Source organism: Neolamprologus multifasciatus, chromosome 8, assembly GCF_963576455.1.
Source record: "Neolamprologus multifasciatus chromosome 8, fNeoMul1.2, whole genome shotgun sequence".
NCBI lineage: Eukaryota > Metazoa > Chordata > Actinopteri > Cichliformes > Cichlidae > Neolamprologus > Neolamprologus multifasciatus.
In genome coordinates, this window is record NC_140446.1 from 15,973,510 (window position 1) to 15,994,635 (window position 21,126).

Here is a 21,126-nt window from a genome sequence, read left to right on the forward strand (position 1 = left end):
AGTCTGGCTGCTTGGAAGCAAAACATGAAGAAACGAGAGGTGGCTTGAGACTTTTTTGCAGTACTGTTAACATACTGCATATTCTCTTGTGGCATTTGAATCTCACTTGTGCCAGCACCTGTGGTTTCTCAAACGCTTCTGAGTGAAACACCGCTTCAGAAAACAGTGTTGATGTGCAGATTGCTTTAGGTTATGTGGTCACTGTTGTTTTTAGCAGAAAAACCCTGCTGACACATGCTGTGCAAAAACCCAAGTGGGTGCAAATGTGATAATTACTTACACAATATACCTGTGGCTGCTGACCAGTCTGCAGAAGAACAGTTTGCTTAAAATGTCACTCACTGAGCCATCTGTAATGGTAATAAATTAGTTTATTGCCTTTGCTTCACAAACCAAGTTTAACTTGCAATACATATGTCCAACCATCAGAAAGCCTTTAATCAGTCTGGAAAGTCGGGTAGCTTCAATGACAATCATGCAATTCAGATTTTTAAAAGGTTTCTCTGACATTTACCAAAATGACGACACATTCTGCAGGTGACCGAAAGAAGTCAACTCGTCGAGTTAACCTCCTTTTCAAACCAACATTTCACAGGAAACTGTTATAACGGAGTCAGACCTAGAAGACACATCAATATATCAATATAGCATTTGTAATGCTGGTACCATAGGAGACAAAGAGGCTCCTGCACACCATCTAACTTGCAAGAACATATTTATTTCCTTTTTGTATAGCCAAAACTCTGTGTTTTAAACACTTTGCTGCTTCATTTCTTACATGTTTCCATGGGTTACAGTGGGATTTGGCAGGCTGCAAAACCCTAAGATCCACCAAAGCAGTGCAGCATGAGCTAATGAATCACTTACTGATAAGTTACAAATTAATTTTCATTGTGAGTGCCATTAGAGTTCCTCTCTCTTTGTGGGTACAGGCTGTCAGCTGATAGAGTAACTGTTTTTTTGTGATTTTAACATGACCTATGAAGCGGTTATTTCAACACCTGGCTGGTATAAAGGCAATATGAAAGGTAGAATTTAAGCTAAACAGCATCATCAGTCTGAAGTTAAACTGACAGCTGCTAGCCTCGATCCACCTTGGTGGTTTTTAAACTTCAGAATTACATTTTTTTTTTAAATCAAACTGTGTTAAATTTCACTTAAATAAAGGTGAATTTCATCAGTGCAAAAGCATCAGCAAAGTAAATTTACCTGAGTTTTATATCATATATTTCACCTGGTTACCCATCTCCACCACTGCTTCACCTAATTTAAGTGGCCACGAATACCACAGCCTGCTCTACAGCAGCACAGTACTGTACACTGGATGTAAACACTGCTAACATAGCAGTTTAGCCTGCACTGAACTGTGTAGTATTTTCATACCATTTACATAACACAAAATGATTCCAATTCAAGTTTCACAACTTGAAATAACTATTCAGCTACAGCAAAACATCCTGCACAGATCTAGCTTCTGATAAAAAAAAAAAAAACAGAACAAGAACTATTAACATAACAATACATGTAAAGCTTTAAATTTCTAGCTTGTCAACTGTCGCTCTCTGAGTTCATAGCTTTTGAAAATAACCTCGTCATCCTCTTATTATTTTTCTCCATCTCTGAGAGCGATCTTATTACAGATTCACTTTTTTCTCTCTCTGAAACATAGCAGCTGTATCTTTAGCTTGCATAGCCAAGCTGCACAGACAGTTTGTGTGTTTATTGCTGAGCTCTTTGAAATTACCTGCCACTTTAAACACAGTTACTCCATTTATGCTACAGTACTCTTCCTAAGTAAGTATCTCCATGGCATCAGCTGGAAGGACCGCCAGACTGCAGCACATTCATTACTCATTAACTGAAGATGTGGGAATGAAACTTTAACCCCTGCATGTTTCCATGGCACAGAAGCACAATCACAAGCATTTCATCATCTTCTTCATAACTTCTGCAATTCTTTGTGGCATGCAGGATATCAGCTTTTGAGATCTGTATGATCAGAGCTCTCAAGCCGATCACAGCTTTTGGGCTTCTGCTTGTTCACTCATGGACAAGTCTCAATCGTTGTGTCCTTGGGCAAGACACTTCACCTACCGCCTACTAGTGATGGCCAGAGGGGCCGATGGTGCGATATGGCAGCCTCGCTTCTGTCAGTCTGCCCCAGGGCAGCTGTGGCTACAACTGTAGCTGCCTCCACCAATGTGTGAATGTGAGACTGAATGAATAGAGGAATTGTAAAGCGCTTTGAGGGTCTCAAAAAGCGCAAATGAATGCAATCCATTATCGTTATTATTATTATTACTTTTCATGAATTGACTATCCTACAAACGTCCTTCTTCCCGTGATCCAAGAGCAATCTGGTGGCATTTTTCCAGCATGATGGAGCAAAGTCCATCAATAACAATCCCCTATGAGCAAGCACTTGGTGAGAGGAAAGACTCCCTTTTAGCAGGAAGAAACCTCCGGCAGAACCAGGTTCAGGGAGGGGTCATCTATTTGAATCTTATAAAATGCTTATTATTGTTCTTCATAATATCATAGAAACATGTAAAAAAAAATGCTAATAATCTATTTTTTTTAAAATGAAGCAGCAGTGTTTATGAAACATTTGGCCACAACCCAACTTTTAGAAGTCACATTCCCTCGGAGCTTCACAAGACATACATATAAACACATTTTTAACATACATAAGTTTGATTAGATTTCACAGGCCATACAAATGTATCGCTGAAGATTTACAGACTCTTGTTTCTTTATAAGCTGTTTCAAATGTAGCTCCAATAAAATCTTAACATCTCTCGATCTAAATGAAAAGCTCACATTTATATATAAACCTGCATGCTTTTGTGCCTTTCTTTTTACATTTCTAGTTTTATTCATTACACAGGGTGTATTAAAAGGAATAATCTGTTGTCAAAGTGCTTTAACTGTTCAGTCGTTCACCTGTAATGACTGAAACACTGTTTCTTTAAAAAATACAGCCTTTCCAAATTGGATGACTCTTTTGATAAACCCTGTGTAAACCACACTGATGCCTGGTGTTTATTTATATGTCCTGTGCAGCACCTTGAGAATGTAATTAGCTGAAAGGTGACAGAAGCTTCCTGTTTAAGATGCTTCTCTTGAGCACTGACATATATTCTTGCAAGTTACAACAATGCATGGAAGCCCATCTGCTGTCTGTTATTACAATTTCAACACTCGGTTGAGTTGTGTCACCAAAGTAACACTGCACAGATATATCAGATATAGAGAGTATGCTTTTTTTTAAGACTTCCCCTATTTGGTTAAGAGGGTAAAAAACAGACGCCTGGATTCTCCATGCTTAGAGTGACAAACAGAGGAGCCTTCCAACAGCTCCAGTTAGCAACAATTTAAATACACTGCAACTGTTTCTAAAACTAGGATCACAGGTCAAAAATCAACCTTTAAAAATCTCTAAAAAAGAAACAAAAAACTGCTGATTTTATTGATGTGCACTCGACTCAGTGCTGTAATCACTACCGCTGCTCCTGACACGCTTGCTGCAACTGCAGCGTCTCTCCGATGTGGATCCTCTGGTGTCTTTTGAGGTTCTCCCCTCGACTGAAGCTCTTTCCACACTGGCTGCAGTAGTACGGCTTCTCCCCCGTGTGGACCCTTTTGTGTTTTTTCAGGTCTCCCGCCTGACTGAAGCGCCTTCCACACTGGATGCAGCCGTACGGCTTCTCTCCTGTGTGGCAGCGCTGGTGGATTCTCAGGTTCCCGACCCTGCTGAACGTCTTTCCACAGACCACGCACAAGTGGAAGCCGTCTCTCCTGAGGTGCTCCATCCTGATCTGTCTGCCGTCCAAACCGGCCCTGGTGTTCTTTGCTAATCCATGCCTCCTGTGTGCCATGTGATTTGAACGAACAAAAACGAGTCCATAAGGCTCGGCGCTAGCTTGCGGCCTGAGGGTCTCGGTAGAGGTGTGACGAGAGGAGTTGCAGCTTAAATCCATGCAGCCGGTGTACTGAGATTGAAGACATGGTTGTTGTGATGACATGCAGTCTGTGGGCTCTGATTCACTTTTGATAGCAGCCATGTTTAACCCAAACAGTGCGCTGGAGTAAGGGTCTGCGCCGGCGTCCCTGGTTTCAGACGGCATACGCTGCCCCTCTAAGTTGTGCGTTGCATCTGCCAGCTGTACTTTGTGGTGGTCTGTGGACGTTTGCGCCAACTTGGACTCAGCTTGTGTCTGAATACCGCTGTGGCTCTCTTTTTCTTTAGTCTCCTGCTTCAAGACATAGTTGAGCTGGTTGCTGTTTTGCTCTGCGAGAGCAACAACATCCGAGTCATGCTTCTGAATGATGCTCCGATCCTGCTTCGCTGTTGTGTCGCACTCCTCTGCTGATGGCCCACTTGTAGTCAGGACAGCTGTGAAATTTGCAATCATGAATGAGAGACCTTAAGCAGAACAAAAATGTTACATTATCTGTAATAATAAATTCCTCACAAAAATTATATGTGTTCTCATGGGTGCTTTCTTTTGGTATCTTGTCCTGGAGCTCCTGCAGTCTCCTCTTCAGACTCTCGTTCTCTCTCTGTGTCCTGGCTGTTTTCTCCTGGTACTCTGACACCGTCTCCTTCACCACCTCCAGAACCTCCTGCACGGCTTCGGTCAGGAGTCTGGCCACCCGGGCGTTCAAACGCTCAAGTTTAGACATCCTGAAATGAAACACCACTTATGAGAACACATCTGTTTTTATATATTAATTAAGGAGAAATGTATGATAAGCAATACCGTTGATGCTACCGGTAGGTGATTACACTCACCAACCACCTAGTTAGGTACACCTGCTTAACTGCTCATTGTGGGGAATATTTTTTTGACCTCCTTAATACCAACCAAGCATAATTTAAACACCACAGCCTACCCGGTAATAAAATCTATGCTATGAAGAATTAAGGCAGTTCTGAAGGCAAAAGGGGGTCCAACCCGGTGCAAACAAGGTGTACCTAATAAAGTGCCCAGTAATTGTATATGACAGCACTGATGGGTGCAGTTCCCTGTAACCTGTTACTTCAAAGAACGAATTATAGCCACCTGTTGTTTCATAAACTAGTGATTAGCTGTTGTGTTATTAACCTGTCATGCAACGCAATCAAATGATTTCCCACTACACTTCCATTCAGCTACATTCACCTTATTTTGGTCCGAGATTTAAAACATTGTAAACAGGTAAAATGATGGTTACTCATCTTCTAGAACCTGAAATACGTGGCAGTGTTATCTTGTAACTGTTACTAATATCAGTTTTAGATACGAGAATATTTTTAAATCTCCAGGAGTACCTGTAAGCTAGTCCCGAAGTTAGCTTCGTATGTCAATGTTTTCCGTTTAAACATCCCAGAGGTCCAAACACTTGGTCATAAGGCTATCGTGTTAGCAAAAATATACATAAATAAAGCGATTTTAATGACAAGTAATGTATCCTATCAAACTTGTAAAGACAATTTATATATATATAAAAAAAACTGACAACATGTAACAAAGCAGAACCACGAACAGCAAAAACAATCTTTAACATCCGGAAGCAGAACTCTGATCACGTGTGCAGAGGGGTTGTTTTCAAAATAAAAGTCCGAGTGAAACGCTTCTATCTTCTTCTTCTTATCATACAGTAAATTGTGATATTGTGAATTATTTTGTTATATTAGGCCATCCTGAACCCTTAATTGTTTTGTGACATGACAGAGCCAATAAATAAAATATCACATATCTATATCTGAAGTCACAACAAAAGCATGAATACTGTCTCTGCGCCACAAGAATTATTACAAGAAGCCAAAATTAGGACCCTAACTGTAATCTACTCCTAACAGTGGCACATTATAAAGAGATCAAATTATTTTTTTGAAGAGAACTGAGTTCATCCTATTGCTGAGGTTCTCCAAAACAGTCTCAGTTTCCCATGTGGGTCTTTGGTAACATTAATAACCCATACCTGCTAAAGAAATATGTTACAACATCACAGAGTAATCAAATTAAATAAGTGACTCTGAACTGAATAAGTAGAAGAGATTCCCATTGGTGGATATATTTTAGAAATGAGCTGTGGCTTCCAGTAGGTGCCTTTAAGGCTGATGATTCAGAACAATACAATTTTGGTTTTGAGACTGATTCAAAACAAATTGTGCACCAGTCTCAAATATTGCAATGGACCACACAGAAGGACCAAAAGAATTTGATCAGCTAATTATTTTTATTTGGAGATCACAATACAGAAATACACTACAGACTCCATGCTTCAAAATCTAGTAATGGAACAAACAAAATCTGACCAACAACAGCAGCTCAGGAAAACACAGGTGCTCCCTACGAGGCTGTCTATTCTGTGAAGAAGGCACATTAACCTCTTTATATGTTTTTAGCTGACCTCGAAAAACCCACCAGCCTTCACAGATGAGTCTGCTGGTGCTTCTTTAAGTTACTTGAGTGACTGAAGCTTTTCCCACACTGGCTGCAGGCAAACGGCTTCTCTCCTGTGTGGTAGCGCAGGTGTACTGTGAGGTACCCCGACTGGCTGAAGCGCTTGCCGCACACCAAGCAACAGTACGGCCTCTCCCCTGTGTGCACCCGGTTGTGTTTCTTATAGTCACCTGCATGCCTGAAGGTGCGACCGCAGAGAGAGCAGCTGTAGTGTTTTCGGACGTTTCTCTGCAGTTTCTCTGCTGAGGACGAGCAGCCCACTTCTGTGTTGGTTTGGTTTTCTTCTCCGGCATCGTTTGCACTGATGTGTCTCGCTGGCTCCTGTACGCCACGTTCTGAATCAATGTAGAAAACTGCAGACTCACCTCCGAGTCCTGCAGTGCTCGTTGATGGATCGCAATAAAAATAATTCACAATACGCAAGCCATCGTTATCTGATGCAGGCTCTACTTTCGTTTTCTGGTCATTTTCAGAATGCAGAGGTGCAATGAAGGGTTTTTTGTGGTTTAATAGTGAGGCTGACTGTCCATCATGTGTCTTTGTTTTCAGATTTCCCAGGCTTTCTGTTGCACGGTCAGGGGAAAGGCAGGAAGCACCTAATGACTCAGTTTCTTTATCAACAGGGATGACCACCTCTTCTTTCTTTTTCATGTCTGCTGGGATGGATGCAAACATTTCTGGAACCAATCCTGCAGGAAGAGACACATTAAACTACTTTAAAAAAAAAAAAAAGAAGTTTAAATCCAGCTGTTTCACCACTTGTACTCACAGCTGGATCCTTTGTTTTCTTACCATTGCTCTCCAGGTTAATTCTGTCTTGCAGCTCCTGCAGTTTCCTCTTCAGACTCTGATTCTCTCTCTGGGTTCTGGCAGTTTTCTCCTGATACTCGCACACAGTTTCTTTCACCACATCCAGAACCTCCTGTACTACTTTAGATAGGAGCTTTTCCACTCGAACATTAAGGCGCTCAATTTTGGCCATCTTTAAGGACTAAGAAGACAAAAAATTAGGAGCATATTTAACAGACTTTTGCAGGATGCAACATGTGTTCTTCATATTTCCACTTAGATAAATGAAAGAAATAATGGCGATTGGATATTTATGCAACAAAGAACAAAAAAATAGCAGAATGTATCATTTAAGAGGAAAGCAGAAAAAATGGGAGTGCATTTTACTACCAGTTATTAACAAGCCGAATGCTCACATACCTTGAGTTTAATGTGATCCCATGAAGCATGCGCAGTCTCAACAGCCGCTCAAACTGCAATCGTGAATTGTTTAAAATATTAACACTCACGCAGGTAATCGTTTCCCTTTAAAATGATTCCTGCAGGTAGATTAAAAATGGCAGCCAGTGCGTCCGCCGAACATCTTTGTGTGAAGCTTTTCCTGCTGTAAACCGGGTCAGGTGTTAAAACGGTTTAATAAACAGCGCGATAGCAATAAAGCGGCAGCGTCCCCTTCATGGGTTTGAAGCGTTCCTGAGGCCCGTTGCTGCCACCTGCTGGTAAGAGCTCAAAACATAACGCCACAAAGCTGTACTGCGTTTACTAAAATTCAAATATACTGTACCTCAAACATGCACTATGAAAAACGTGTTTCTGTTTACTGTCCTATGGGCTCAAATTGTGGTCATAAATATTTTGTACTTGTAAATCAGAATGTGTATATTTGTGCATCTGTAGATAAGAATTTGTGTGTGCGTAAGAAAAAGATTTGTGTGTGTAAAAATATTTACAAGTTACAAGTTGTTTTTGTTAAGGTCTGGTTACAGATACAATGCAAAAAAAAAATAAAAATACGTGTGATTTTTCTTCCTTTCAGCTGATTGGTCAATGTCTTGTCAATCACAAATTTAACTATCCAATCAGAGAACAGATGACTACTCTCAAAGGATAGCCTGTTATATCAAACTGTAATGTGCACAAGTCTACAGAACAAAGAAACACCAGTCATGTCGTATTTTGAGGTGCTTTATAGTCACAACATGCTCCACAAGTTCAAACTCTGCTAGCTTTGTTTTGTATCTCACGAGGTAAACAACGCAGAGTCACAGTCACAAGTCGTTTCAGCAACTGATTACAGTGGCACAAACCAAAAAAGAAAGAAAAGTGTTTTAAGGTCTGAGTACACATCCAACCCTTTCCCCTAAATTCATTTTTTGTTTCAAATGTACATTAAAAGAAGCTGTTACAAAATGGCAAAAAAAATATTTACAAGCTAGTAAACTCATTACATTAATACATTAGGTTTTTGTCACATTACATTTTTCACACAAAAACTCTGTCCATGAATGAGATAAAGGCAGTGTTGTGTTCATCGTTCTCCCTCCAGAGCCGTTTCTTCGAACAAGCTGAGCAGGTTCTTTGGTTCCAAGCTGGGTCGAGGAGGTACGGCCTCCTCCACTTGGACCCAGTTGCGCCCACGCCGCTGTGAGGACTTGGTGGATGGAGAGTGCAAGCTCTGGAAGGGGTCTGCGTCCAGCTCGGCATGTATGGGACTCACTTTGGGTGTCAGTGTGCGGCAGGAGCCATTAGTGTGGATGCTGGAAGGGGTCTGAGCAAGTTTACATGAGAACCAGCCACTAAGGTTTGAGTGAGTGGGTGTGTGGGCAGGACTCTGGTGATAGCGCATTGGCGAGCCCGGGAGAGGTGTGGATGTGCTCTCTACATACAATCTGGATTTTACCCTGTGACATGAAAACAAAGGAAGATAAAAAAAAAAAGGAGAGTTAAACAAAAGAAATATACTCACTTAAATTTTTTCTTCCATCCTATTGATGTGATAATTCTCTACCTTTGTGAGAAGGTGGGGGACAGTTCTGGGTCTGTGGGATGAAAAAACACTGCATCCTCTTCTGGGGTCACGGAGTCAGTATGCATGGCACTGAGAGGCAGGGTTAAATCCCTGTCCCAACTGTCTTTAGGAGGAGTGCAGGGAGCTGGATTGTTCCAATGAGGGAGGAAGGGCAAGCGAAAGAAGGAGAGGAATCTACACCCAAAGGAGACTACGATCTATGAAGAAAAGAAAATATAGAAAAATGTATTTGTCAAGGTTGAGGAAAGTAAACTTTAAAGGCTAAAGTTTGGAATTGGCCAGGCTAAATTAACTTCAGGACTGATTCACTGGATTAGAGATTTTCTAACTGATTATCTGAAAAGCTTTGTATTAATCGTGTTTTATTTGGTGAAACCATTGTTAGTATGGTGGATCCTCAAGGGTGTGTTCGATCACTATTGTTATTTTCTGTTTAAATGACATGCAGGGAATGTGAAAATGTTAAAATATGCTGCTGATTGTCTTTTGTTTTTATAGGAACTCTAACTATTTTGTTCAGGTTCATAGGTTGAAAGATCTTGTTTAAATCTTGTTATTTGTTGATTAATGTCCACAACACGTGTTTGTCTTGAATAACACAGACCCGATAGACAGGTTTTCCACTTTATATATATATTGATATATTGATGGCAAGATCAACTTTATGATTAATGCTTTATCCATTTACAAGGAAGCTAATCAGAGATTCATTGTTATCAGGACGTCGAGAGGTTTCGGAGTTAGGCACAACGTTTTGGAAAGAGTTTGTCAGCTTGATTTTACGTTCAGTATCTCAGCCTGGTTTGGTAACCTGAATGTGGCAAACAGGTACACAATAACAAAATAAACAGGATTATCAGCATTTCTGGAAAAATGATTGGTTGACAACAAACTTCATTGGCTAAGCTGTGTCATCAGACTATCTTCAGGAAAGCTCGGTCTATTGTTGCTGACCGTGAACACCCTCATTATTTTGACTTTGAATTAATGCCCTCAGGACAACTTTATAGGGTCCCTCTAGCTAAAGGGGTATAAGGGATCATTTGTACCAAATGCAATCAGCATGCTAAATAATAAGATGCTGTGGTGTATTTCTATAGTTGTATTGAATTTATAGATATGCATATCTATGAATGTGGGCCGATAACTCCCAGGATTCATGAACTGATTGGTAGATTTGTGGCTTGGTGAACCGAAAACAGTTGCCCATTATGTGGACAATAAAGTTATTCTATTTTTAATGCTGTGGCATCCTTACAAGGACATTTTACTAAACTGTTAATCAAAATAATCAATCCTAAAAGATTAATATTTAAAGGATTTACTGATTCTGTTACCTGACACAGGGAGGCCAGTGTCAGCATCGTCTCAGCAGCCATAAGATACATGCGTCTCCTCCACCTGCGTTTCCTAACAGAGGGGAGGGCAAGAAGCTCAGAGACTGTGGGTCTCTCAGACGGCTCTGGGGCCAGCATCATCTGTAGGACTGTCTGAAGCTCCTCTGACAGGCCTGCAATCACACATGGAAGTTTAAAAGAAAAATCATTATATCAGACGAGGAAATTGATGAGGCCTCCTAGAGCAGATCTCACCGTTGGTAAACTCTGTGGGGAGACAGCCTCGCCTGAGCTGCTGCCACCCCTCGCCACCATTTGGAACCTCGATATTACAGGCAAGCTCCAGTATGGAAACCCCCAAACTAAATAAAAAAGGATGCGATAATATTTAGACACTTATTTCAAATCAGATCAGTCACATCTGTACATAATGAATCACATATGTACCTGAAAACATCTGCAGCAGGTCCATACTCCCCACGCAGCAGCTCGGGGGCCATGTATCTGGGATCACCCTCCTGAACATCGTCCTTTGATTTCTCCCCTGCAGCTCCCATGTGTTTGAGCTCAAGCAGCAGCCCGAAATCGCCTAGCTTCAGACGACCAGAGGCAGTGATGAGGACGTTGGCGGGCTTGAGGTCCAGATGCACGAAGCCATGAGAGTGTAAGTGCTGCAGTGCTGAGAGGAGATCGCACAGGTAGGCCCAAGCAGCAGGCTCATCTGTTTACAAGCAAAAAACACAAGTCAGCATGAACGAGGATGTAGAAGTTTTATACAAAATCACAGCTGATTCAAACTGTTTTTGGGCAGACCTGGGCCAGGAGGCTGGTTCTCAGCGTGATGCAGCAAGCTGGTGCTGCACAGCTCTGTCTGGATGTAGAGTCGGCCGCACTCCTCCCAGGCAGCCACAAAGTTCAAAATATGAGGGTGAGGACACAGGTGCTCGTGATTCCTGGCTTCCCTGACGCTCCGATTCCTCTCACTGTTACCCCTGAAGCGCTGAGCAGAGCGTTTGACTGCGTATTGATGACCATCTCTGTTGCTTTGCACCTGGAGAGAGAAAAGAAAAAATCCAGAAATTACAACATATAGAAAAATAAACAAACAAATACTTAAAATCCTGAATTTTCCAGTTTCTTTGATGTGAAGAAACAGCAAATACATTATGTTATTATATAACTCTCTTTATTTAAATCTGTGTTTTGCTCACCTTGTAAACTTCTCCAAACGATCCTCTCCCCAGCAGGCCCAAGTTAGTAAAGCACTGATTGAAGTAGGACTGCTGTTTGCTGGGATCATACCCAGAATTTGGAGATTTACTGAGGGAATTAGACAGGGGTGTCCAGGGGGATTGATGCTGAGGAAACATTCTGCTCAGCGGGGGGCATCCTTTAGACGGTGGCAGCGGAGGCAAAGAATTTGAGAGACGAGCAGGGGAATAGTAGGATGAGTTTGACGTAGACGACGAGGAAAAAGGCAGCCGGCGCTTTTTGAGAGAGAAGGACTGCTCCGCGTGGGAGAAGTGGGTTGGAAGAGGGAGAGCCACCCTCGGCACTGTAGTTTCCACTGCCACAGACATTGTATCGACTTTTTCTGTTCTTTACTATAAAGACAGCAAGCTGTAACAGTCAAGAGTAAAAATTGTAAATATAAGCAATACATACAACTACATATATGTAGATGTGGTGAGAATTTTACATACACTCTCTTTTCATAGTTGAATGATTTAACAGCATACATCTTAAGTGGCTGTAAAAAAGAAGAATTGGGTAAACGAGTTTGGATTTATTTTAGATTTTCTCTAATACACACAAGGTCAAGAGTATATTCCGCCACTTATATTTGGTTAAATGTCCCTGAGCAAGTTGCACCTCGATTAGACCCCCTTGGTGCCCATCAACAAGCATCTGGCATAATTGTGGTTGGATATCTGACCACTCGTCTTGACAGAATTCATTTAAATTAGTTGGTTTCCTGGCACAGACTCTGCTTTTAAGTCTAATCAGTACATTTTCTACAGGGTTGATGTCAGAGCTTTGGGAAGGCCATTCCGGACATTCCGGGTTAGCCTGCTTTATCCATTCCTAAACCAGTTTTGATATGTAATTGGGATCATTGACAACACAAGTGAACACACAGGATTACAGAAAATTCCAAATAAATTCAAACTTGTGCACCCAGTTTTTTGTTTTTGTTTTTGGTAATTAAAGATGTTTGCTGCACAATCCCTCCACCCTGGAAAAACAACAGTTCAAATAAATAATTAAAAGCTCCAAATCAACATGGTATTCATTCCCACATAAATTTCTCACCAGAACTGGAAGTTGATTTTTTTCACAATTAGTGCTCAGTTATAATGGTTTCTTTTCATCTAGTTCTCCACAGAGCAAAAGCAAAAAGGTATTATTTATGAAGACTAAAAAAAACAAAAAATGGGTCTTTCTAGATTGATCCCCACCCATTTAGCACCACTCCTGGTACATCTGGTTTGACAGGTTGTAGAGCTTTTGTCTGATATCGGTATCAGCACAGTCCTCTCGAGCCATTGATACTAAACCCATTTGTAGGAAGACAGGTATTCCTTTTCCCAGCCCAGCCCAGCCCTGGCGTCAGGGGGAAAGTAAAGACCCGCTGATAAAACACAACTGATTAATTTTTCCAACATAACTTTTCGCTTTGTTAACGTAACATTACTCGAAGCACAAATACTGTCCATTAGTTTATAGCAATGACAACTGTCACCGCAGCTAAACACTTGTGGCTAACGTTAACCCCGGGCGGAACAAAACAAACATGACAACACTGCCTGCTTAGCTGGCTAACCCGCGTGAAGATAACTTACTCTAACTGACATTTTATATTTAACTATTTAATTAAAGCGGAATTTTAAAAAAACGTTACCTCGCAGACCATAGTACACTTTTGACGACAGGTTTCAAAGCAGCGGTCTTCTTTCCAAACCCTGTGCGTACACCCTTCAAGCGTCAACCTACCTCGCGCCAAATTCTGAAACTCTCACGTAGCACTGCGTAGCTGCTCTCCGTGAATACGGAATGTACGAGTTGCGCATGTACGTTGCGCAATATCCGAGAGCAGTGCAGTCTGGGCTTTTGCTGCAAAACACAGAGCTGGCGTAACTGGCTAGCTAGCTGACCACTTGAAATGGTAACTTTAATATTATTGCCGATTAGTTCGGGAGAGTCGCACGTAGATTTCGACACTCTATTAACGTTCGGCGATGTGTTCAAACGTATTAACGTGATAATAACAGCGGATACTGTTGGCTATAGAAATGTTAATTTCACTTTTGCTCTGCTAGCTTAGCCTTTCCATCCATAACCGAGGGGGTGTAGCTAGCGAGGGAACTTAGCTCGGCTAACCTTGGAAATGCTGTAACGCTAGCTAGCTAATTAACCCAGGCAATATCATGTGGTTAGCTGAGTGTGTACTGTATTTGTCAGACCTATTCCGTGTGTTATCTAGGGCTGTTTTCCACCGAACTATCAAAACAGTTGACGTGTCGGCTAATATCGCGCTAGCCCAGAGCTACGTCTGCTTCACACAGTTCACTGTTATTTGCTAGCGTATGAATAAATGAAGTGACACTTATCAGAATATCCATTACAGAATCCGCTATCAAATGTTTATGTAATATAACCTTTTAAAAATCTTCGCGTTTACTGTACAGTCAGGTTAGGTGTTTAAGCAGTTTCCGGATAGGCATGCAATATTAACGAGTTTCGTGGCCTAATGAGATGTTTTGTCTAGTAAAACGGGGTTATTGTTGGTCGTAATATATATTTACTCAAGAATGACAATCTTTGTGAATATACGTTCTTAATGTGGAGTAAGGTTTCATAGAACCCAATCCTCAACTTCTTGGTAAATGAGCAACTGTAGCTGGTTTTTACATTGTGTGCCCCCCCTTTTTTTTTCCTTTCAGGACGTGTTCTTAATGATCCGGCGTCACAAGACCACAATCTTCACAGATGCCAAGGAGTCCACCACTGTCTATGAGCTGAAGCGTATTGTCGAGGGAATACTTAAAAGACCACCTGAGGACCAGCGACTCTACAAAGTGAGCTTACAGCATCAGAAAGACTAAATGTGCACTTTAATTTTGCCAGAATGTAGCCAGTGTTAATGTTAACATTCACAGTAGTTGAATATTACCCCAACAAACTTCAACCTCATGGTAAATATTGGTAATTATTGACCTATTTCAAAATTACCATTGAATAGGAAATTATTAGAAAAAATAGTGGTTGTGGAAAATCTATTTAGATCCTTTTACCTATGACAGATTTCTGATCCCTTTCTGTCAGGTTTTTAAAAGCTGGCATCTGATGTGGGACATTGTTCTGTGCTCATATTGCTTGATCTCAAATAGCTTCTCTAACCTGTGGAGTTCCACAAGGCTCAAACCTGGGCCTATTACATCCTTCCTTTAGCTGGGGTCATTCAAATCTTTCGGGGGCATTACTTGTCATTTCCATGCTGAAATGTCTTTTAAGCCTCACCAACTGGATAGACTGTCCACCCTAGCTAATTGTTTAGAATGATTTAATATCTGCCTTTCAAGCAGTTACCTTGTTTTAATCTTCAGTGAGACCAGGATTATAACTCCTCCTAAAATATATTCAAGAACCTGTCAAGCAATTGCCTCCCTTTGTTCATCTTTGAAGTCTAGTGTTTGTAATCGCTCTGTAATATTTTATGTCATTTTCTGGTTTCTTTCATTAAAGGAAGATTTCCAAATTGTAAGCTATGGTCTTCCATGCTGGACTGGAGAAAATTGTTCATATATTTGTGTCTTCGTGCCTATATTACTGGAACACCCTATTTACCCGCTTAGATTAATCATCTCTTTCATACCTCCAAATGATACAAAATGTTGCATCCAGACCCTAATACAGACGTGCTCACATTCTCTTTGTTTTATGCTCTTTACGTCGGCTCACTGTTGATTTTAGAATTCGTTTTAAAATTCTCATATTTACATACAGAGCACTAAATCAAGATCAGACTACTAATCTCAGTTTCTCATTAGACACACTGCTTCTCACTTGCTCAAAATATATTAGTTGTTCCTCATATAAGATTGTAGACTGGGGTATAGAGCCTTTCAGTCTGTGGCAGCCAAGACTATGGATCAGTCTGCCACTCCAGCTATATTTAGCTCGCTCTTTAGACTTCATGAAAAAGTCGTTGAAACCTTTTTGGTTTAAGTATTTAGATTGTGTTGTAATATTTTGGTTTTGTATTGCTATTGAACTATGTTTTAAGTATCTTAATATATTGTGATTATTCCCAGTTTTTACTTATTTTCCTGTGCAGTAATTTGTAACTCTGTAAATAAACATTGCTTACTTAAATATTTTCTATCAGAAACACGCTCTGCATATTAGTCGGACTATATTCTTATATTCTGAGGTCATGATATTTTTGTATTACAGGATGATCAGCTGCTAGAGGATAGCAAAACTCTGGGTGACTGTGGATTCACCAACCAGACTGCCAGACCTCAAGCCCCAGCTACAGTCGGTCTGGCCTTTCGTATTAATGGTATGTTGTGGTTATGCTGTTTGTTTGGTTTTAAAGATCAGAGGTACACTACACAGCAAAAATGAGTACATTCCTATGAACTGTTGCTTAAATATCTTAATATAAAAATCGTTCTCAGAGTTGAACTGTCATGTATTTACTCTTTATTTAAAATTAGAACAGTTTAGAGTTACAGTGTTAAAGTAGCGGTGTAGTGGTTAAGACATGTGAATGACCTTCTGAGGAGACACAAACCCTGCCTCAGGGGGTTGCAAGCTTGTGTACTGCCAGTGCGAGCCCAGATAAATGGGAGGGTAATGTCAGGGAGGGCATTTGGTGTAAAATCTGTTCTAAATCAAACATGTGGCTCCCTCTGCTATGGCGTCTTCTTGGGAAATAAGGGAGCAGCTAAAAATACCTCAGTTTACTTTATTAAAATACGGGCTTCACTATAGGAACTCACCTATAGGAAACACACATTTTATTACTGAGATAATTTGAGACGTCCACCTTTACATTTGGTGGATGATACCAGTGTTCCTTATTTTTATAGAGAGATGTTCTTCCTTTCTTTAGAGACAGTTTCTTTAACATGGAGAGCCTGTGTTGTTCTCCTTTTGTCTTAAAAATACCCCAGTAGTGTTTTCTTGGATTTGAGTCAGGCAACATACTTGGCCAGCTTATAGTTTCACTGTTTTCTCCTTAAGGAACTAATGTGTCATGTTGGCAGTCTGCTTTGTTCATGTCAGACGCGCTGGTGTTTTTATGTGAACCTAACAGATTTATTTCCATTTGAGCAAAGAAAGGACTCAAATATACGCAAGCAAGCTCTCTTTTTATTTCTTTAGGAAGGGTGAATCTTGAAGTTTTAGTTCTGAAGCTCAAGTAAGAGTTTTTATTTATTCCCCAGGTTGTGATGTTTGGAAGTTGACATTGTGCAATCTCCTTCAAACTGTCACAGAAACTCTGCTTTCCTCTGATAAGTCCTGTGCCAAATTAAAGGCATTTTTCCTTTTCTTTTGAACAGTTACATTATATAAGTAGTGCACTGGCCCTAGCATCATTCTGGGAAGACAGACACTCAAGCACTGTTGCTTGTTCTGTTAGCTACATTACTTCCTCAACATGTCTTCAAGTTCTCCAGAGCCCTGATAATGAACTGATCATTTGATTCAGGTGTGTTGACCCAGGGTGATACCTAAGACCTGCAAGACACTGGCCCTTGAGGCCCGGAGTTCCCCACCCCTGTTCTAAAGTATTTGAGTTGATGATTCATAAAAGGTTATATGCTACATGTAATCTTGGAAACAGTGTAATTATTGAGAAGGAATACAATTTGAGAATCAAGTGATGTACTCAGTTCTGATGTGTACTATATTTTCCTCTGTCATAAAGAGTAGTTTTCCGTTTTACCAAGAAGTATGACTCTTTTTTATGTTAGTAGCGCGACTGGTGAAAAATGTTTGTGCTATTCTCTTAATAAACCATCACTGATCTCATTTAGCAACAGTGTTTTTCAGTAGACAAACACGATGAATGACTGACTAATCCATTCTTTTACGCTGTAATCTGTGGTCTTCAGCACAACAACATGTCTACTTTTTTATTTTTTTTAAATATATTTTTATTTTTTTAGTCTTTTTGCCTCTCATACTGTATTTATTTAAGAAATGAGAGGTGGCTCAAGACTTTTGCACAGTACTGTAAATCGCGTCACTGAATGAGTGTATTGTGTGTCACTTAAAAGAAAGCTTCAAGGTAACTTCTTCTTCAAAACTCATTCCTTAAAAATTAAGGTGTGATTTTATTCTGTAACTAACTCAAGAAGACTCATTGTAGATTTTCAGCGTGGATTTACCAGCAGTTATATTTAAGAGCATACACAAAGAGCCCTCAGCGGCATTAAAATGTGTTGCGTGTAACCCGAGTCCCCGTGCCTTAAAGCTGTGGCTCAAATTATGCACTTCTACCTTTAAGTGCCTTGAGCAAAGCTTGTCCTTAGTTACACGAGCATGAATCTGTTTTGAAGGATTTTCCCCTGGATACACTTGCTCTACAGTAAAGTTTCATTTCAGCAACCTTTTATTATGTGCAGCCACATTAAACTCTGCTGTCACGATGGAGCTCATGCTTCCTTGTCTCTGTGCCCTGCAGATGAGATGTTTGAGCAGCTGCACATCGAGGCCTTTTCCAGCCCCCCGGAACTCCCTGATGTGATGAAGCCTCAGGACTCTGGTAGCACTGCTAATGAACAGGCAGTGCAGTGATGGCAGAGGCAGGAAGCGAGCATCGGCGGGAAGGATGGAAGTGGCAGTGTGCAGATTAACTGCGGTGAAGAAGTAGCGGGGTGGAGGATGTGTAAAATAGTTTCATTTGATTGGATGGGGACGTTTTAGGTAACCAAGCCTATCCATGTTACCTTCATGTTGTCATCTCAACATCCCCCCCACACGTTTTTGTTTGTTTGTTTTTTTTAACTCTATTGATTTCCACATCACATGCAGTTCAGCTCCTTGAATTTGCTCCTAAGCACCGAGTGAAGAAGTTTGGAAAGTGTGATTGTGTGTATGCGTGCGTGTGTGTGTATGTGTTGAGTTATTCTAATTATTATCATTAATATTTTGGAAAGGGTGGAGGCGTAGTTGTGTGTCACAGTGCTCTAGAATTAACATGCATGGGTAAGAGTCCAGTGTGTGAATCAGCAAATGCATGAACAAACTCAAAACAAAGGCTTTACATTCACAGAAGCAGATAGACCTACCACTGATTCGTTTCTCTGGTCTGATTCCCACTTTTCGTTGTACATTTCTGATTCGATCGTAAACCAGGAAGAATGTCTGTAAGATAGTTGCGTTCATTTTTGTTTTCATCATCATTTTGTTTCTTCGGTTTGTTTCACGCGTTAGTCCCTTGTTGTGTTTCACGCACTGAGACCAAAGGCAGGTACCTCTTGGACAGCAGAGGGATTATTTTTCTTCTTCTTTAGTTGTTTGGTCAAAGGATATTCTGTCTGTGACATACAGTATATACACAGGAGGAGCGTTTCTTGGGTTAAACTTTTCATTTTGTAAATGCAAACATCACAAGTCACCAACACTTACGTGGCATCTTCCCCTTATTACACATGCATAGCCTGTAACTGTGATCTTGCTTAATTAAAAGTTTTTCCTGTTTGGTTTTTTACTCTGACTGCTTTTTGGTTTGTTTGTTTTTTAATGTTTTTTTTTTTTAGTTTGTGTCAGTATTTAATGAATAAATCAGTAATTCAGTGTATTGATCTGTGTTGGAGGCACTGGGCAGGGCTGTAGCAGTGATTCTTACAACCATGTAAAGCCGGAACCATGAAATAATTTCCAGAAAATTTTAACTTTTTGACAAAGGAGTGTTTATTGATCCTTGACAAATTAAAAAAAAAAGAAAACTTAAATATTGAATTGCATATGTGAGTTCTAATTTGTATCATATTTGCTTTCTCATTTGATTTATGTATCGCTCAAAAATGTGTTTCTTTGTATTTTGGGGGTAAAAGAGAAATCACTGATGATGCAGAAGTCACAAAACTCATATACAGGTGTGATAGTGACATTAACAATGGCTCTGTCCAGCCCATATGTGAGCCGGCATGCACAGTAAGCAGGTATAACAAATTGTCGTATTTAAATTGTATTATTTACACTTGTGCTTTTTATTCTGTGACATGTTAAAAACTGTGAAACTGCTATTTTCTTTCTGGGATTTGTAGAACAGGATGGACAGTTTTTCTTTTATAATATAGATTCACCGTAAAATTAAAGCTCAAATCAACAAAAACGCCCCCTTCAAACCTCCAGGGGGTATCCAAAAAGCACCAGGTTCCTTTTAAGCTGTTGATATTTGGTCCTAACTTCTACACTAATTAAAATTCTCCAAAAGGCATTGCCAGCAAAAATGTAGTGTAGAGGTCCAGTTAAGTGACTGGAATGAGTCAGTTAATGAGTTGTTTTTCACCGTGTCACTGTCATGTTAAAACAACCTGAAGCTGCAAGAGTGAAAAGCTTTCCTGGAACCAGAGGAAGGCAGCAGGGATTAGGGCTTTGGACTTTTCGTAGCAGAAAACACCACAAGTAGAAATTATGGCATTAAAGATGATTTTAGTTCTATTTAGGGTCCAGGAGAGTGGAACACAGCTGATGCACAGCTGCCAGACCTCCTCCACCTGTAATACGACCATAGATTACTACGCCCTGCAGTGGCACGTCTAAACATTAACCGTGAAAGAAGTTTCTGCATCACCGCCACCATCTGAGTAGTTAACATTACATCACTAACCTTAACATAATTTACCAGTGTCGTGCTCCTTCAAAAGTCTGACACATTCATTCTTAGCCTTTATTTTTCTAAATAAAGCTTTTGTCATAAAACAACCATAAAAATGGTGTCAGGGAGCACTCTCATACAGAGTCCAGGTTTTGATCTGTGGTGATTTTAGGAAGGGTTGTTGGTTTGGGCCTCTGTCCTGCTCGGTGAGACCAGTGCTGTCAGGGAGCGCTGGGGAATGGATTTGATCTGCAGCGATATTAAGGTGAGTGATACATGTCAAAGTGGGAGTACAACAACAAGATGATCATAAGCTGTGCAGTTTTAGTGTGCAAACCATATAACCAGTAAGATGGGAGTTTTAGTTTAAAAAAAAAACTTAATTATTTCCAAGTTAGTTTCACTGTAAACAGGTTGCTGTCAATTCTACAACTTACGCTTTGTAACGCTTTGACTAACCCTGCATCCAGTTGCCAAAATATAAAATAAAATAGTTAATAAATAAAGTTTGTATTGTTTGAAAACGTTTTAGTAATAGTTTTACTTTCAGAGTAAGACGACAGAGACATACTAACATCTAAAAATAATTAAAAAGCCTCACCAGGCTGGTTGTGCTGACAAAGGATACAACGAAAGTCATTTCCTGCACATTGTTATTTTATTTTATTGCTTTGTACA

The 21,126-nt window shown here is 40.4% G+C and overlaps 4 protein-coding genes across 6 annotated transcripts; 1 reads left to right on the forward strand and 3 right to left on the reverse strand.

Annotated features, from left to right (window-relative positions):
* Positions 1-353: 353 nt before the first annotated feature.
* LOC146512748 (uncharacterized) lies at positions 354-5,518 on the reverse strand. The gene is made up of 3 exons (XM_085170027.1): positions 5,315-5,518; positions 4,476-4,687; positions 354-4,396 (listed from the first exon to the last, which is right to left on the reverse strand). The coding sequence occupies exons 2-3, from the start codon at positions 4,684-4,686 to the stop codon at positions 3,501-3,503; spliced, it is 1,107 nt and encodes a 368-aa protein (XP_085026153.1). The 5' UTR covers position 4,687; positions 5,315-5,518; the 3' UTR covers positions 354-3,500.
* Positions 5,519-5,688: 170 nt separating this feature from the next.
* On the reverse strand, positions 5,689-8,234 carry LOC146512749 (uncharacterized). Of its 2 annotated transcripts, XM_085170029.1 has the most exons (3): positions 7,662-8,234; positions 7,245-7,443; positions 5,689-7,141 (listed from the first exon to the last, which is right to left on the reverse strand). In XM_085170029.1, the coding sequence occupies exons 2-3, from the start codon at positions 7,432-7,434 to the stop codon at positions 6,420-6,422; spliced, it is 912 nt and encodes a 303-aa protein (XP_085026155.1). In that variant the 5' UTR covers positions 7,435-7,443; positions 7,662-8,234; the 3' UTR covers positions 5,689-6,419. The 2 variants fall into 2 exon arrangements, with proteins under 2 accessions (XP_085026155.1, XP_085026156.1); XM_085170030.1 differs by lacking the exon at positions 7,662-8,234 and having other exon boundaries at positions 7,245-7,655.
* A 176-nt stretch (positions 8,235-8,410) lies between these two features.
* On the reverse strand, positions 8,411-13,636 carry pkmyt1 (protein kinase, membrane associated tyrosine/threonine 1). 2 transcript variants are annotated; one of them, XM_085170021.1, is made up of 9 exons: positions 13,510-13,629; positions 12,311-12,357; positions 11,819-12,227; positions 11,421-11,658; positions 11,055-11,328; positions 10,863-10,969; positions 10,608-10,780; positions 9,250-9,467; positions 8,411-9,142 (listed from the first exon to the last, which is right to left on the reverse strand). In XM_085170021.1, the coding sequence occupies exons 3-9, from the start codon at positions 12,185-12,187 to the stop codon at positions 8,770-8,772; spliced, it is 1,752 nt and encodes a 583-aa protein (XP_085026147.1). In that variant the 5' UTR covers positions 12,188-12,227; positions 12,311-12,357; positions 13,510-13,629; the 3' UTR covers positions 8,411-8,769. The 2 variants fall into 2 exon arrangements, with proteins under 2 accessions (XP_085026147.1, XP_085026148.1); XM_085170022.1 differs by lacking the exon at positions 12,311-12,357 and having other exon boundaries at positions 13,510-13,636.
* A 14-nt stretch (positions 13,637-13,650) lies between these two features.
* On the forward strand, positions 13,651-19,341 carry LOC146512751 (elongin-B). Its single transcript, XM_085170036.1, has 4 exons — positions 13,651-13,773; positions 14,552-14,686; positions 16,065-16,173; positions 18,307-19,341. Exons 1-4 carry the CDS (start codon positions 13,771-13,773, stop codon positions 18,417-18,419), a joined length of 360 nt encoding a protein of 119 aa, XP_085026162.1. The 5' UTR covers positions 13,651-13,770; the 3' UTR covers positions 18,420-19,341.
* Positions 19,342-21,126: the final 1,785 nt, after the last annotated feature.

Excerpts from the sequence above, each read along its gene's own strand:
- LOC146512748 (XM_085170027.1), bottom strand. The coding sequence starts at position 4,686 with ATGTCTAAACTTGAGCGTTTGAACGCCCGGGTGGCCAGACTCCTGACC. Across the intron at positions 4,397-4,475 it reads TGAGAACACATATAATTTTT|CTGTCCTGACTACAAGTGGG; the intron begins GTGAGGAATTTA and ends CAAATTTCACAG.
- LOC146512751 (XM_085170036.1), top strand. Across the intron at positions 14,687-16,064 it reads AGGACCAGCGACTCTACAAA|GATGATCAGCTGCTAGAGGA; the intron begins GTGAGCTTACAG and ends TTTGTATTACAG. Across the intron at positions 16,174-18,306 it reads TCTGGCCTTTCGTATTAATG|ATGAGATGTTTGAGCAGCTG; the intron begins GTATGTTGTGGT and ends TGTGCCCTGCAG.
- pkmyt1 (XM_085170022.1), bottom strand. The coding sequence starts at position 12,187 with ATGTCTGTGGCAGTGGAAACTACAGTGCCGAGGGTGGCTCTCCCTCTT. Across the intron at positions 11,659-11,818 it reads CGTTTGGAGAAGTTTACAAG|GTGCAAAGCAACAGAGATGG; the intron begins GTGAGCAAAACA and ends TTCTCTCTCCAG. Across the intron at positions 9,143-9,249 it reads TCCCCCACCTTCTCACAAAG|GGTAAAATCCAGATTGTATG; the intron begins GTAGAGAATTAT and ends TTCATGTCACAG.
- LOC146512749 (XM_085170029.1), bottom strand. The coding sequence starts at position 7,434 with ATGGCCAAAATTGAGCGCCTTAATGTTCGAGTGGAAAAGCTCCTATCT. Across the intron at positions 7,142-7,244 it reads AATTAACCTGGAGAGCAATG|GATTGGTTCCAGAAATGTTT; the intron begins GTAAGAAAACAA and ends CTCTTCCTGCAG.